The sequence below is a fragment of the Zootoca vivipara genome, chromosome 8 (assembly GCF_963506605.1).
Source record: "Zootoca vivipara chromosome 8, rZooViv1.1, whole genome shotgun sequence".
NCBI lineage: Eukaryota > Metazoa > Chordata > Lepidosauria > Squamata > Lacertidae > Zootoca > Zootoca vivipara.
In genome coordinates this window covers 81,805,306-81,821,068 of record NC_083283.1, presented here as the reverse complement: position 1 = coordinate 81,821,068, position 15,763 = coordinate 81,805,306, and the positions used below count along the sequence as shown (strand labels likewise).

At 42.5% G+C, this 15,763-nt stretch overlaps 1 protein-coding gene across 9 annotated transcripts in view; it reads left to right on the top strand.

Moving 5' to 3' along the window:
- MTA1 (metastasis associated 1) overlaps positions 1-15,763 on the top strand; it is a 57,363-nt gene that overhangs the window by 38,741 nt on the left and 2,859 nt on the right. For 3 of the 9 annotated variants that reach the window (XM_035103338.2, XM_060278074.1, XM_060278075.1), the window contains 3 exons: positions 1,394-1,546; positions 3,001-3,036; positions 9,474-9,505. In XM_035103338.2, coding sequence (XP_034959229.1) covers positions 1,394-1,546; positions 3,001-3,036; positions 9,474-9,505 — 221 coding nt within the window. Of the gene's footprint in view, positions 1-1,393; positions 14,561-15,763 lie in introns of those variants that run through there. The other 6 variants (XR_004691821.2, XR_009558073.1, XM_035103335.2 and 3 more) reach the window with 6 other exon arrangements.

Below are 15,763 nucleotides of genomic sequence, written 5' to 3'. Positions count from 1 at the left end.
AAACTGCATCACATGTTCTGATGTTTGTAAGCCACCTTGGGAGGGCTATGCAGCATGTATACATTTCCTAAATAAACAAAGCAAAGCACTGCTTGTACTTAAGGGAAATGATGTATTTGTCAGCCTTTGATCGTAAGCAGACAGCATGTAAATAAAAATCGAAAGAAAAATTTATATTGAATTATATTGAAATTATATTGAAAAGAAATTGAATTTCAAGATCAAAAATGACTTAGGAGCTTGTGTTTTCTTGACTTATCATTCTGTTATTAAATACAAGTTAGTGATTGCTCAGGAAATCATATTTTTCCTAGGATCATTGACTGGAGATTTTTGTTACCATGAGTTTGTTTGGTTCTATTCTTTGGGATGTTAGGACACTGTGTGGTAACAAGAAGATGCAGCTTTCTCTGTACCTCTAGTATTACGATTTTTGCTCAAACCGTAGAAGAAAAATATCTTCCTTTGCCTAATGCAGACCACTAATCTGTGGCCAGGGGCTGGTGGGCCCACCATTCCTGATTATTGGCTATAGTTGGTGGAAATTAGGGTCCCAACAACATCAGGAAGACCACAAGTTAACCACCCCTGCTTTGACACTGCTTTCCAGAAACCTTGAGCTCTGATCTTCATTCTACTACTCTATGCTTTCATGGAGTTTGCAGGTCTTAGAAATGTGGCCACTGCCCCACCCTTAATTTCCCCAGTTTGGTGCCCTCTTGATATTTTGTAGTCCAGCTCACAGCAGGTCCAGCCAGCACTGCCAATGGTCAGTGGTGATGAGGGCCGAAATGAATAAGATCTGGAGGGTACGCCTGGTTGGGGGTGGCTGGTATCGACTTGATATAAAACTTTGCTTTCTTATATAACAGTTGTTAAGGCCTACACAGAAGATATCTGTGCTTTCATTATCTGAAATGCCATTATCCAGGTTTTCAAAAAAATTCTGAGACCAGCCCCTTGGGTGAATTGGCCTCACTTTTCAGTTCTTTCTGCCTTCATGTTCATTCATTAAATAAAGGTTCAAACTACATGTGATCACTAACAAATACACAAATGTGGCTGATGCCCTCCTGAATTTTAATGGAAATGGGGTTGTTCTCTGCCTGCCTGCAATTTACCTTCTCATAATCTGCAACCCCAAATAATTTCCTCCTCAGCTGAGTTCCAGTACCAAAAATTAGCTTTGCTGGAAGTGCTTGGGCGCAGAGGTAATGCGAAGGGCAGGTTTCAGCCTTTCTCACCTGCATACATATTTTGTTCTTTTTTTAAAAAAATGTGGCACCCCTCTTCTTCCTGCTTTATTCACGACTGGGTCAGAGTTGGGTTTAAACAAAGGAGTCTGCCAGTGTCCTTTGTAATATGCTCCTAATATGCTGTTCTCACCATACAGAATCTCATCCCTGCTCTCTGAAACCTGATCCTGCTAAGAGTTTGTCTGGCTCCCTCAACAGTGTGCCTTGTGCTAAGTTTACGCCAGTGATTAACAATGGCTCGCCAACGATCTTGGGAAAAAGAAACTACGAACAACAAAATGGGATGGATGGTAAGTATTTTCTGGTGTTGCCTGTTGCCAGTGTTTGCAGGTTAATTTTTAAGTCTGCAGGACTGGTTGTCTTGGTGGCTTTTCATTTTCAGTGTTTCTAATATTGCTTTTGTCAGAACTGTTTAACACTTTCTGATTGAAAAATGTGTTCTTCCCAATTGCTATTGCCAGATGGTGCTTCAGAGCTTTCCTCTTTTTGAATATATAGAAATAGCTATAGGACAACTCCTGTGTTTTATCCACCCTTAAATATCATGGCTTCTGATCTTTAAAATCTAGCCTAGGATTGTTTAATTCATCAGAGAAGAAATGAGGCTAGTAGTGTGGAGAAAGAGAGCACCCAGCACACTTAGACTTCATTGTGGTGATAGTGGTTGAGAATCCTTTTCTATGCTGGATAAAATGTGTTCCTTTTAACTATATACAATTTGCCTTAAGCAAAATATGAAGGTGGGAAGAAATTTATGTCTAGAACAATGTCCCATAAAACATGGAGTAGTGACTCCTTTACACAAACTTATAAACGCCATCTCCAACTCCTCGAAAGATTCCACCAATGGTGTCTCCGAAAATTTTTCCACATCACTTGGGAAGACAGGCGAACTAACACCAGTGTGCTGGAAGAAGCAAAGATCACCAGTGTTGAAGCGATGATTCTTCAACATCAACTTCGTTGGACTGGTCATGTTGTGTGGATGCCTGATGGTCGTCTTCCAAAGCAACTACTCTATTCCGAACTTAAAAATGGAAAGCGTAATGCTGGTGGTCAACAAAAGAGGTTTAAAGACTGTCTTTAAAAAATGTAGTATAAACTTCAACAATTGTAAACCACTTACTGGGAGTGCTCTAGTTGGAGAACAGCCTTTACCAAAGGTGTCATGGGCTTTGAAGACACTCAAACTCAGGACACAAGGGCGAAATGTGCTACAACCTCCCAAGGGAGACCATTCCACTGTCGGACAGCTCTTACTGTCAGAAAGTTCTTCCTGATGTTTAGTTGGAATTTTCTTTCTTGTACCTTGAAGCCACTGGTTTGGATCCTACCCTCCAGAGCAGGACAAAACAATCTTGTTCCATCTTCCATGTGACAGCCCTTTAGATATTTGAAGATGACTATCCTATCTCCTCCCAGTATCCTCTCTTCCAGGCTAAACGTACCCAACTCCCTCAACTGTCCCTCATAAGGCGTGGTTCCCAGACCCTTGATCTTCTTGGTCGCCTTCCTCTGCAACACTCGGCATAAAATTTCCAGATACCTAAGAATGTGGAAGTTGTTGAACGCTTCCCTCCCAACCATACAACCATAGCTTCGGCTATCCTAAATGTGCTATCCTGTTAATTTTTTTGACAAAGCAAGCAAACACCTGCACAGACAACATGTCATTTGTTTAAGTTAAGCTTGTGAATTAATGCACATCTGATTGTTGATCTTTATGTTCACTGTGTTCTACCAGGCCCCGTGAAGAAGCGCCTTTTGATGCCAAGCAAGGGTAAGATTACAGAGTCGTGCTCGGCTTCTGCTAGGACAGTGTAACTTTTTCTTGATTCATCCGCTGACTTTTCAAGTTTGCTTCTTTGTGCTTGTGACCACCCATTTCGTATTGTGTGTACATGTTGTTTGCGTGATTTTTAAACACATTGCCTCCCTTCATAATTTCCCATGCGGTATTAACACACCATTATCAGTTTTAACTGCAGCTGATAAAAATATCCTGATTTAGCAAACCTTCTGACATGTTTGAGTTTTGGAAGGTTTCTGGAGGAAGGGTTTTTCATAATTAGAGAGCAGTCACCCAAACCTTCGCTGTACACAACCTTTTGCACAGGGGTGGGGAACTGTTTTTTTGGACCGAGGGCCACATTGCCCCAGCTGAAAGCTGTTGGGGGCCTGACCTGGATCCAAAGTGGATAGGGCCAGACATGGGCATTATTGCATGCTGTTAACACACAACCAAATGTGTACATGCACATACAATCTTAACATACGCACAGACATGCACAGTTAATACAGGGCCCTTGCTCCTACTACAGATTTTAAAACCCTCCTACTGAAGCCAATAGGAGTCCCCCCCAAAAAAACCCCTTAAATATGGAGCAGTGGGATCTAAATGTAAAGCCTAGATGTGGAGCAGGGTGGAGAGGGGGGTTGCAGATGCAAAGATAAAGTTTAACCCTTCCTTACCCAGTGGCAACTTTCCCAGTGCCGCCTCTCACTTAAGCTTCAATGGTAGGTTTTTAAAAGCCTGACTGTGGTGCCAGGGTGAGGAGGCCTTGGGCTGTATCTGGCAAACAAGATTGGTCGTTCATCACGCCTGCTGTAGTTTCTTGGGAGATGTGGTAGCTTCAGGCAGCAGTGATATTTTCTGATATTTTGCAAGGCCAAAATTATTTAAGACTTTATAGGTGAAGAACAGCAACTTGGAATTTTGTGCAGAAGAAAACCTGTATAGGTGGAATTCTGCCTTGGGTGACTGTTCTGAGCAAAAAGATGAGATGTACATTTCAAAATAAAGAGTCTTGCAGGAGGATAGCCACGCTTGTCTGTTACAGGACAGCTTAGCAAATGTACGTATAATAGCACAACTGCCATGGATTCCAGTGTACTTCACCTGATTCATGAAGATTCATCCTCAGCTGGCAGGAATATGTGCATATAGGTGTAGAAAAAATGTACAAACAGTATACAGTAGTAAGCATTAATTAAGCTTCCATTCTTAACAGCTTTAATCAGCAACTAAGCTGCCATTCCTTGGTGATTCATCTTGGTATGACACCTCAGAATAAGTCTTCAGGTCTGTCTATCAAGAGTGTGTTGTGGTAGTAAACCCTCAAGAACAAGCAGTACAAAGCATAATTGTTTTTGCCAATAGGAGCATATGGCATAATTGCCACCCAATGATGCAGTAGCCCTATAAGGCCGAGAAATGCATTGACTAGGAAAGGAATTGCTGCTCACTTTAGGTTGGAATAGAATACACTCATCATGATTACCTCATGCGTGCTTAGATTCTTTTTCACTGACTAAATGAGGATGGAGATGAACATGGTCTCATATAATCATAGAATTGGAGAGCTGGAAGGGATCCTGAGGGTCATCTAGTCCAACCCCCTGCAATGCAGGAATCTCCACTAAGCCATCCAACCTCTGCTTAAAAACCTCCAAGGAAGGAGAGCCCACCACCTTCTGAGGGAAGTCCGTTTCACTGTTGAACAGCTCTTATCAGAAAATTATTCCTGGTGTTTAGTTGGAATCTCCTTTCTTGTAACTTGAATCCACTGGTTCAGGTCCTACCTTCCAGAGCAGGAGAAAACAAGCTTGTTCTTTCTTCTATGTGACAACCCTTGAGATATTTGAAGATGGCTATCCTATCTCCTCTCAGTCTCCTCTTATCTTGAATTGCACAATCTTGCTTTTTAAATTTTAGCCACCTTTTGTGAGGGAGGGATATGCAACTCAACATAAGTTTTAAAAGAATTAACTAGACATTTATGCACGCACACAGTATCACAAAATATCAGGCGTATAGAGGAATAGCACTAAAATAATAAAACTGAAAGAGCAATCACTGAAATTCTTTGAGCAGGTGTCTCTTCAACATCTGAAGGGCTTGATCCAAGTTCTACGATCGAAGAAGATACTGTGGGCATCTACTAGGAACAGAGAAGTTAGTCAAGCTTTATTATTTACAGTTTGAGATCCATGCCTGATGGACTTTGGGAGGTCATTTCACATTGTGGGGACCTTACAAAAAAAGGAGCCCTCTCCTGGTAGCTACTCACCATTGATTCCTCAGCTGTGGATGGTAAATGGACCTACGGGGAAGAATATATGAATGAGAGATCCTTAAGATACCCAGATGCCAAGTTTAGTGCTTTAAAATTTAAAACCAGAACTTTGAATTGAGTCGCTTTCTAAATAGTAGTTTCTGATGCCATCTTCATTTAATTTTATTCCTTTCTTCATCAAATTTTGTAGTCTAATGCCTACTGCATATGCTAGGCATGAAATGATGTTAGCTCCAGAAAAAAATGGAGTTTTGTATACTTTAGTGTTGGCACCAGTATGTGAAAAACAGAGAGACCAAAAGTGGCCTGACAAAGATCCCTGTTTCTATAACCAATGGAACACTGAGGGCAGCTGAGTATATTCATTCATTCATTTCATTTATTTCTTTACTGCCCATCATCTGAGGATCACAGGGCGGTTTACAGTATCAGTTGTGGAAAGCCCAGTAACTGAGTTACTGTCAAAACTAGTCCAACTTTTCTTGAAGGCTGGATCTGGGGCCTCCGGTGCTGCCACGCACAGGCACACTAGCACTGTGTCCCGTGCCTGAGCTGTGGTGAGATATTGGGAGAAGGGCAAGATGGCACAGGCTCACTGAGGCTCCAGCCCAATACCGGAGCTTAAGCAAGGTGGAAAGTACTGCTACAAGGGAGGAGGAGGCTGGAGCTGAGCAGGGCCAGGATCTGTAGCGCCTTGGCCTCTTTCCCTTCCCCTCCCAACCAGGAGTGCTGCTTCAGTTCTGAAGACAGCTTTTACTTCCACAGTCAAGACAAAGGCTGCCTCTTGGAGGGACTTAGATACGTTCAGCCCTGGGAAGAAATTTGAGCTGCACATCCATTGGCAGGTTTGGGGTAGGGAGAAGAGGGAAAAGCAAAGTCCCCAGGGGGATTCATAAGGGGCGAGGCAGTTCTAAGATAGTCTGGTTCCAGGCAGTTTAGATTTTGACCAGCATTCTGGCTTCGCCTGCATTAAACCGTTTGAGCAATGGGCATTGTCTTTTGCACACGCTTGGGTCTCATACATTGTCTTGGAGCTCTCTCTCCTGAGGCCACCAGAAGTCCCTGGAGACTTGATGGATTGCTCTGTACACTCTGAAATGCCGCTCCATTTTTGCAGCAATCCATCAGCACACCAAGAGATGTCAAAATCTGCCCAAGGAACCCTGTTCAGTCCAAGTTGTTTGATCTAGCCTCTAGAGGAGAACTTGCTTAACATGGAGCTGTAGCATGTGCGGGTTTATCAGAATGTTGTCCAGGTTGTAAATCGTGAACTGCCGGAACACTTAAGAGGAGTTACAAAGGCCTAGCAGCCTGAGCGTGCATTTCAAGTGGCCGTAGCAGGTTTGGAAGGCCATTTTTCATTCATCATCATGCTCCTGTGATCTAAATCGGTGTATATGGCGGCAGGATGTAACTGGTCAAACAGCTGTTGGATGAGAGGCAGCCTGTGGTCTTCTTTAGTGCCTGATGCAGAGATGAAATTCTCCGGGTCTGTTTTTGCTGCTGGAGATATCCTTGTGTGAGATGCTTAAGGATCTGATGAACTCCTACAGTCCAGAATGGGACTGTATCACCAGCCAAACAGCACAATATACTGATACATTGTGATGTTGAAAAGTGGAGGAACAAGCTGCATCGGCTCCAGCACCTTGTTAATTCTCCTTGGACCTCTCAGTTGGCTTTTGATACCATCAGCCATTGTTTCCTTCTGGAGCGGCTGTCTGAGTTGGGGGAAGGTGGCACCACTTTCCAGTGGTTCTGGTCCTACTTGGATGGTCGTTCCCAGAGGGAGATGCTTGGGGAGTGCTCTTCAGCCCCGTGGAGCCTTCAAGGTGGAGTTCCTCAGGGCTCAATATTTATCCCCCATGCTGTTTAACATCTACATTAAACTGCTGAGAGGGGTTATCTGGAGTTTTGGAGTATGCTGCCTCCTTTACATTGCAGGTATGGCAGTGGATTTTTCTTGCCTTGGTAATGGACTGGATGAGAGCCAACTCCAGATAAAACACAGGCACTGTGGGTGGTTCCCTAGACCAGATGGCTGGGCGACTGCCTGCTCTTGATGGGGTTTCCCTCTGAAGGAGCAGGTATGTGGCTTGGAGTTTCCTTCAGGATCCTTTGCTGTCTCTTGAGGCTTGGTGACCTTAGTGGTGTTGCTTGCCTTCCATCAGTTTTGGCTGGTAGCCCAGATGCACCCCAGTCTGTACAGGGACAACCTAAGTTCTGTTGTCTATGCTCTTGTCTAACCTCTGCCTCTGAAGACAGTTCAGAAACTTCAGCTGGTGCAGAACTTGGCAGCCAGGGCAAGATGGTTTCAGCATATAACCCCAATCCTAGCCTGACTGTGCACTGGCTGCCAATTAGTTTCCGGGCTGGTTTTTACCTATAAAGCTTTAAACGGCTCAGGACCACTATACCTCAAGGACCGCCTCTCCCCATATGAACTGACCCGGACGCTGAGATCATCCTCTGAGGTCCTTCTTCATGTGCCTCCTCCACATGAGGTCTGGAGGGTGGCAAAACAAGAATGGGGTCTTTTCTGCAGTGGCTCCTTGTTTGCAGGAAGCTCTCCTCAGGAAGGTTAATCTGGCACATTCTTTATGTATCTTTAGGTACCAGGCAAAACCATTCCTCTTCAACCAGGCCTTTGGCTGATTAATAATCTACATCCTTTAAAATGTGTTTGGGTGGGGGGAGTTGTTGTTTTGTTTTAACTATTTATGTTGTGCTTTTATTTTGTGAACCACCCTGAGATCTTTCGATGAAGGGCTGTATATAAATCTAATAAACAAATGCATACATATCTACATAACTGTATCTGTGGAGAACTGCTACTTCATGGGCCCCCAGAGCCATCTCACAAGACACTGTTAGAAAAGGGATGCTGGACTAAATAGATCTTCCATCTGATTCAGAGGTGGGAAAGGCGTATATTTGAATCAGTACCTCCAATTCCAATTCCAATCAAACTTTTTATTGCACTAGCCATAGGCCATGACATCATTCAGAAGGAGAACAAAAAGAGAAGAGAAAGGGAAAAACAGCAATAACAAGAACCATAAAAATCATTGGGCACAGACATACAATAAAACCACGGTCACAGCTACTAAAATTATTTGTTGCATTAAATAGAATAGACTAGCAGAAGATTCTCAGGTGAGACGTGCCAAATTAAATATCCGAATCCCCTTTGCAGTTGACTGCTATTTTGTCTAGTTCCTTCCTCCTGATCTTACCTGCCAGTTACCTACTTTATAGGTAACAAAGTCGTTGGTGTCCCTCAGCAGCCATTTCACCCTTTCCACCCTATTCAAATGTGTTCAGTTGGTACCTGACTTGCAGTAAATTGGCAAGGCTCCCAATTCTTCGACAATAGCAAAAACAGAAAGGGTCCCAGTGAAACCAGGAATGGATTGTTGTGTGAAAGGAATGTGAACTCTGTTCTGGTACTAAACACCTCCCTTATGACCAAGACACAGACTGAAACACAATAAAGATTTCTGCTCCACTCCCCAAACTTTTTTTTTTTAGAAGTAGGATAATTCTTCACTGATTAACCACATATAAAACTGATTTTATGTCCAACCAAGAGAGAGAGAACTATTTTTAAGAGGGCAGGAGTTGGATTATTAATTCAGATCCCTCATTGAACGATGCCTCAGAGTGAATGGCTCAATGCCTGCCTCCTTTTGAGGCTGCCCTGCAAATAGCAGGATTTTTCCAATGTTTTCCAGAGTAAAATGTCAGTCTCTGTTAAGCTGAGCTGAGTCAAACCTCAGCGTGTCAGATAACTAATGGTAGGCAGGCTCGTTGGTTGGTTGGCCGGCTGGCCAGCCAGCAGGTAAGGAAGCCAACAAGTGCTTTCCTATAACTACTGCACACTTTCTCCTGCTGCTTTCATTGCCATTAATAAAGATGGACAGTATATTTAAATATTTTTGCAATTATTTTTAGATCACTTAAGGAGCTAATCTCATATATTTACCAAAGAAAAGCAAATGTGAAAGCGTTTCCTGTTTTGGAAAGTGAGTCATTTTCAAACATTAGCCATGCTGTTTTTATTTTTGTGCTTTCTTTTTATTTTTTCTCTTTGAAAAGCAATTGGTGTCTTACGAGCTCTATTCTCTTTCCTGTTTGTTAGGTCTGCCCAACCACGGACAAACCAGACAAATGGTAAGAGAATGTTCATCTAAAAAAAAGATACAGTAAACCACCATCCCAAGCAGAAAGCTCTAAGGCAGGGGTAGCCAATGTCATGCCCTCCAGTTGTTGGACTACAACTCCCATCAGCCCTAGCCACCATGGTGAATGATCAGGGATAATAGGAGTTGTAGTACAACCTCTTGAGGATGTCTCATTGGCTAACTCTGCTTTTAAGGTGCACTTCTGCCACTGCTTTTCTTAGCTCTTACTGAATTTTTTATTTTTTAAAAATAGCTCTGTATATTAAAACAAGGAAAGAACCAAATAAACAAGGAACCAAATAAAACGATACACTAAAATGGATAAGCACCTTTTGTTTGAAGAGATCTTTTTACCTGGAAAACTTTTATGAAAGTGATTGATGTCAGTGCCTTGGCAAAGTATTCAACACACATATTTTTGTAAGTTTTGCAGGGGGGGGTGCCCCTTCCCCAAGATTGTATTAATTTTTATAGAGTGGGTGGTTCTAATTTTGCAGAGGAGCGGGGGATCTTATCTTTAAAATCAAGGTGACCAAGGCTTTTCTTCCTTCCACTAACAATAAAAAGCCTTGCCACCATTTCAAGCAGTGGCAGCCCAGTGTCATTCCTGTCAGAATTCCCTGGAAATTAGGTTATGACGTAGCGCTTGCTCACCCATAATACTAAGGCAAACCTTGGATTAACAAAAAATTAAAAAAATTCCTTCCAGTAGCACCTTAGAGACCAACTTTGTTTGTCATAGGTGTGAGCTTTCGTGTGCATGCACATTTCTTCAGATACCAATTAATGGATTAACACAAATGCCCGGGTTCACGGCCTCTTTATACATTCTCTGGTCCTGCCACAACTGCATTGCTGTGGACTAAGCTGTGGTTTGACTTAGTGTGTCATCTGAACCCTGAACCAGAAATACTAGATGTTAGTTAAAAAGGAGAAAAAATACCTAGTATGGATTTGGGTGATTTAATAAAATACTAGAAAGAGGAGATTTGCCTAAATCCTGGAAACCAGACAGAGTAGTTGTGCTGCTGAAACTGAGAAAGGATTTAGGCTCAGAAAGACCCATAAGCTTAATTAACCCAGGAAATCAGCAGTATTGATAGCTTGCCTTAAGTCCATAGCTCATTATTTATCAGAAGAGGAGGCACTTAGCAGATTCTGTGAGACAGATGTTAAAATTTATTTGCAGTCAGCGGATCATCATAACGTTTTAAAACAATTAGCGATAACATCAATAAAAAGTCACATTAATACAACTGAATTACACAGAAATATAATACTGAAAAATATATGTATCAAGCAACCTTAATAGGTCAAATAAGGATGGCCATATCAAAAAACCTTTGCCGCTTGTCCCGTGACTGACACATTGGAGCCCCGAAGGAAAGTGATCACAAGAGATTCAAAGCAGCTACCAGGGTTGAGCTGTATAATAGGATATATTAGGTCTCTCCTACCTCCTTGATAATAACTACAGAAAGAAATGACGTCAGTGCTACCTCAGCATTGTTACAAGGGCAACATCTATTGTTCATTGAGGTTTTATTGTATCTGCCATCTAATAAATTAGAAGGGAGGGCATTAAGTCTTGGCACAGAGAAAGCTTTCCTGTAATTCAGGGCATTCCATCTTTGCAGGGGAAGTATGGTAACCCCAATGACTCTGGGGAGCAGGGTCTCTGTAGTAGTTTTTAGTTTTTTCCTAGAATTGTGGAGTTGGTTGTTGTTTAGTCGTGTCTGACTCTTCGTGACCCCATGGACCAGAGCACGCCAGGCACTCCTGTCTTCCACTGCCTCCCGCAGTTTGGTCAAACTCATGTTTGTAGCTTCAAGAACACTGTCCAGCCATCTTGTCCTCTGTTGTCCCCAACATCAGGGTCTTTTCCAGGGAGTCTTCTCTTCTCATGAGGTGGCCAAAGTATTGGAGCCTCAGCTTCAGGATCTGTCCTTCCAGTGAGCACCCAGAGCTGATTTCCTTCAGAATGGAGAGGTTTGATCTTCTTGCAGTCCATGGGACTCTCAAGAGTCTTCTCCAGCACCATAATTCAAAAGCATCAATTTTTCGGCGATCAGCCTTCTTTATGGTCCAGCTGGAGTTGGAAAGGACCACTAATAATAATACCTTTATTGTCAATGTAGAACCTGTGTACAATGAAATTAACCACAAGGATCATTGGCCCAACTCCTTGAAGCTCTTGGAAACCTATATCCAAAATCCTCTGTTTAACCACTGATTTGGCACCCTTTAGGTTCATGGTCAACAGGTAAGATGGTTATAGATCTGTTGAGGTGAAGGTGTTAAACATAATTCTTATATGAGGCCAGTATCGGTATTCTCACTGAATACCTATAAAGCAGGCATGTCAAACCTGTATCCCTCCAGATGTTTTGGCCTACAACTCCCTTGATCCCTAGCTATCAGGACCAGTGGTTGGGGAAGATGGGAATTGTAGTCCAAAATATCTGGAGGGCCGCAGGTTTGACATGCCTGCTATAAAGCCTTTGGCAAGGTGCAATGGGCTTTCCTACCTAAACCACTGAACGAGATAAATTTTGGAGCTAAATTTATGATTTTGGTGAACCAGGTGTCTTCACCATAAGATGCAGGAGTTTGTGCCTACGGCTTGGGTTTCCAACCATTAAGTCTCACTAGAGTCAGCAGGAAAGAGTCTCCCTTCTGCCAGCTTTGTTATTGACTATGGTGGTGGAGGTTTTAGGAGAAGCAATTTACAGATCAAAGGAAAAGCTCACAGTGTCAGTATCTCTGCAGAGGCTGTCCTGCCCTGAGCAATCTGAAAGAGGAAATTAAGGAACTTGAAAATCATCCGTCTGGATTTTAGCCTCATAGCAGGTCTAGATGCAAGCGAAGATAAATCAAATCTCTGTTTCAGCAGAGCTTTGGAAACATTCAGAGCTACACATACAACAGCATTCTCATGTTTTAGGGAATAAATCTCATTGTGGGTTTCAAACAGCTGAAAAAAGGAATTTTGACTGCATGGTTAAGGAAGGAAAATATTGATCAAATAATGGAATGAAATAACTTTCATAATTGAGGAAGATTACTACCACCAAATTTACGTTGTTGCAAAAAATTATTTTCCTGTTTCATACACTACTGGTTGAAATTTATTCTGACAGGCCTTTGCTGCTTTTTTATTTCTTATTTTTTATTTAACCAGCCACTTTAATTATGGTAGTTGTATTTTTATTTTAAATGATGTTGTATGTTTTGATGTTGAACACACCACCCCGATATTTTGTGATTTTGCGTTATAGACATGCTTTTACAAACAAACAAACAATTTTCTAGAATGTGATTAAAAATGGAAAGAAATGCTTGCAGAGTTTAGTAATTCTGGCAAAAGGTCCAGACTGTGTGTGTGTGTGTGTGTGTGTGTGTGTGTGAGCAACAATATTGTTGGCGGTGTGGGCAGGACTGGGAAATCACAGCTGACTTCCCACATCAAGCATGAGGTTGTCAGGTACACTCCCTCTAATTTTGTGTAATGCACGTTTGTGGCTGGAACCCACAGCACTTTCTCAAAATTTAAAGTGTGTCCACAAGTCCAAAAAGGTTAGCAACCCTTGGAGTATACTACTCAAATGGTTATTAAGCCTAATTTAAAATCATAATTACATCTGATGAGTCTCCATAGAGCTCACTTTCCTTCTTTGAAGACTATCCCTTTTATGTCTGTAATGCTCTATTCTTTCAAGGATTAAAATTCCTTTTTGAATTCTGGGCAAGGAAGCAATTGATAGGGATTTGACCACTGCTTGTCTCATCTTTACTTCCTTTTTCAGACCACAGTATCTTCAATTCATCCATGTACATAAATCTCAATTATTTGGGCTAAGCTGCGCACATAATCGGATATCTACATGTGAGGAACTAATGTGAGAAAGGCAAATTGGTTTCCAAAACTTCCAAGTAGCAGACTTTACACACACTGTATTTGCCACAAGTGGAGCATGATGACCACGTACACTATTTGAGCATTTTGCATTTATTCCATGAGGGCCAAGAATGTGTCACCTTTCCAAAGACTCCAACGGTTTGAAAACAGGATGGGAATCCAGTATTTGGGTCAAAGCTGGGAGAGATAAGACTTGGAGCATTCTGCCAATACAAATCGCATCAGCCAGAAATCGGTGCATGAACACTTCTGTGAAATTGCATTACATGAACGGGCAACATATATTTTGTGCTGAAGAGGTTATAGAATCGGAGAATCTTTCTTTCACTTCTGGGCTTGTCCACTAGGCCAAGCTGTCATCGAGCAAATATTATAACCAGATCCAATGTTTGCACTCCTTTTCTGAACTCTGACAAACAGTTCTTTCATAATAATTTTGTGTTAATGATGTTAGCAGCTACTTGCAGGGACTCCTTGTCCCCCCATCTTGCATTTGCACAGCTGGTTATTCCTAAGTGCAGAACCTTAAGATTTGTCCCTGTTGAAATTTGTGCTGTTAGCTCTGGCCCAGTTCTCCAGTCTGTTAAGATCATCTCGAATCCCGACTCTTGTCTTTTGTGGCTTTAGTTCCTCCTCATTTTAAAAGTCTTGTCCGTCTCCTGGAGAGGGTGCCCCCCCCCCAGATCTTTCCGACCAATAAGCTCTAGAATCAGTTGGCCAGGTTGGTCCCCTCTCCCAGGTGGGCATCTTAAAGACCCTTTAAGGCTGGCTTACAGAAATGGTGGGGTACATTACAGCCTTTCTTCACAGTGGTGACCTTAGATGTGACACACCCCCAACTGTGAAATGTGTCAATGCTGTAATTTCAACACCCAACTGTGTTTTTATTTCCACCGGCTTTTAAATCTTCTGGATGTTGCTTATATGCTGAATGGTGTTTGTTTTCCGTGCTGCTGACTACGTTTATACAGTCAGTAGTGCAGGAGTCTCTTAATCTCTGGGTCATAGATTCAAGCCCCAAGTTGGGGAAAAGATTCCTACACTGCAGGGATTGGGACCCTCATGGTCACAACTCTCAATTCTGTGATTCTATGCCAGGAGGGCACGATAATAATAATAATAATAATAATAATAATAATAATAATAATAATAATAATAATATATTTATACCCTGCCCATCTGGCTGGGCTTCCCCTGCCACTTTGGGCGGCTTCCAACAAACATTAAAATACATCAAATATCACAGATTAAAAACTTCCCTGTTCCACAGGGCGGGTGCCACTACCGAGAAGGCCCTCTGCCTGGTTCCCTGTAGCTTTGCTTCTTGCAGTGAGGGAACCGCCAGAAGGCCCTCGGCGTGGACCTCAGTGTCCGGGCAGAACGATGGGGGTGGAGACGCTACTTCAGGTGTACTGGGCCGAGGCCGTTTAGGGCTTTAAAGGTCAGCACCAACACTTTGAATTGTGCTCGGAAACATACTGGGAGCCAATGTAGGTCTTTCAAGACCGGTGTTATGTGGTCTCGGCAGCTGCTCCCAGTCACCAGTCTAGCTGCCGCATTCTGGATTAATTGTAGTTTCCGGGTCACCTTCAAAGGTAGCCCCACGTAGAGCGCATTGCAGTAGTCCAAGCGGGAGATAACCAGAGCATGCACCACTCTGGTGAGACAGTCCGCGGGCAGGTAGGGTCTCAGCCTGCATACCAGATGGAGCTGATAAACAGCTGCCCTGGACACAGAATTGACCTGCGCCTCCATGTACAGCTGTGAGTCCAGAATGACTCCCAGGCTGCGCACCTGGTCTTTCAGGGGCACAGTTACTCTATGATGCTACCTATTCTGTTGCTGCTGCTTTTATGCTTTGGCTTGGCTTTGCTTTTGTAAACTGTCCTGGGAATATGATGAACACATATTGAGTACCCTTCAAACGACATGAAAGAAAACAGTATTTTCTTCTTCTTCCCATAAATCTCTGCATGCAAGGGAGGCAGGAGGTTATTTTACCACTTCAGCTGTTGGGGATTAGAATTGGTTCACCCTGACTTGATCCAAGATGGGGAAAAAGACAACAGGGATTTTGGAAAAAAGTGGGAACCTTTTATATTATATTTGCAGAAACAAAGAAAGAACATTGATCTGATGGTGGGACATATAAATATTCACAACTTTATGGATAGGGAATAAGTAATGTAATAAAAGGGAAAATATGATATTTCTAGAAAATAGCGGAATATATATTGAGATTAATAAATCAGAAATGGAAGCCGAGGGAAATCCAAAGTGGGGCGGGGGGAGGGAGAGATGTTTATGTAGGCTGTATGTTATAAGTGT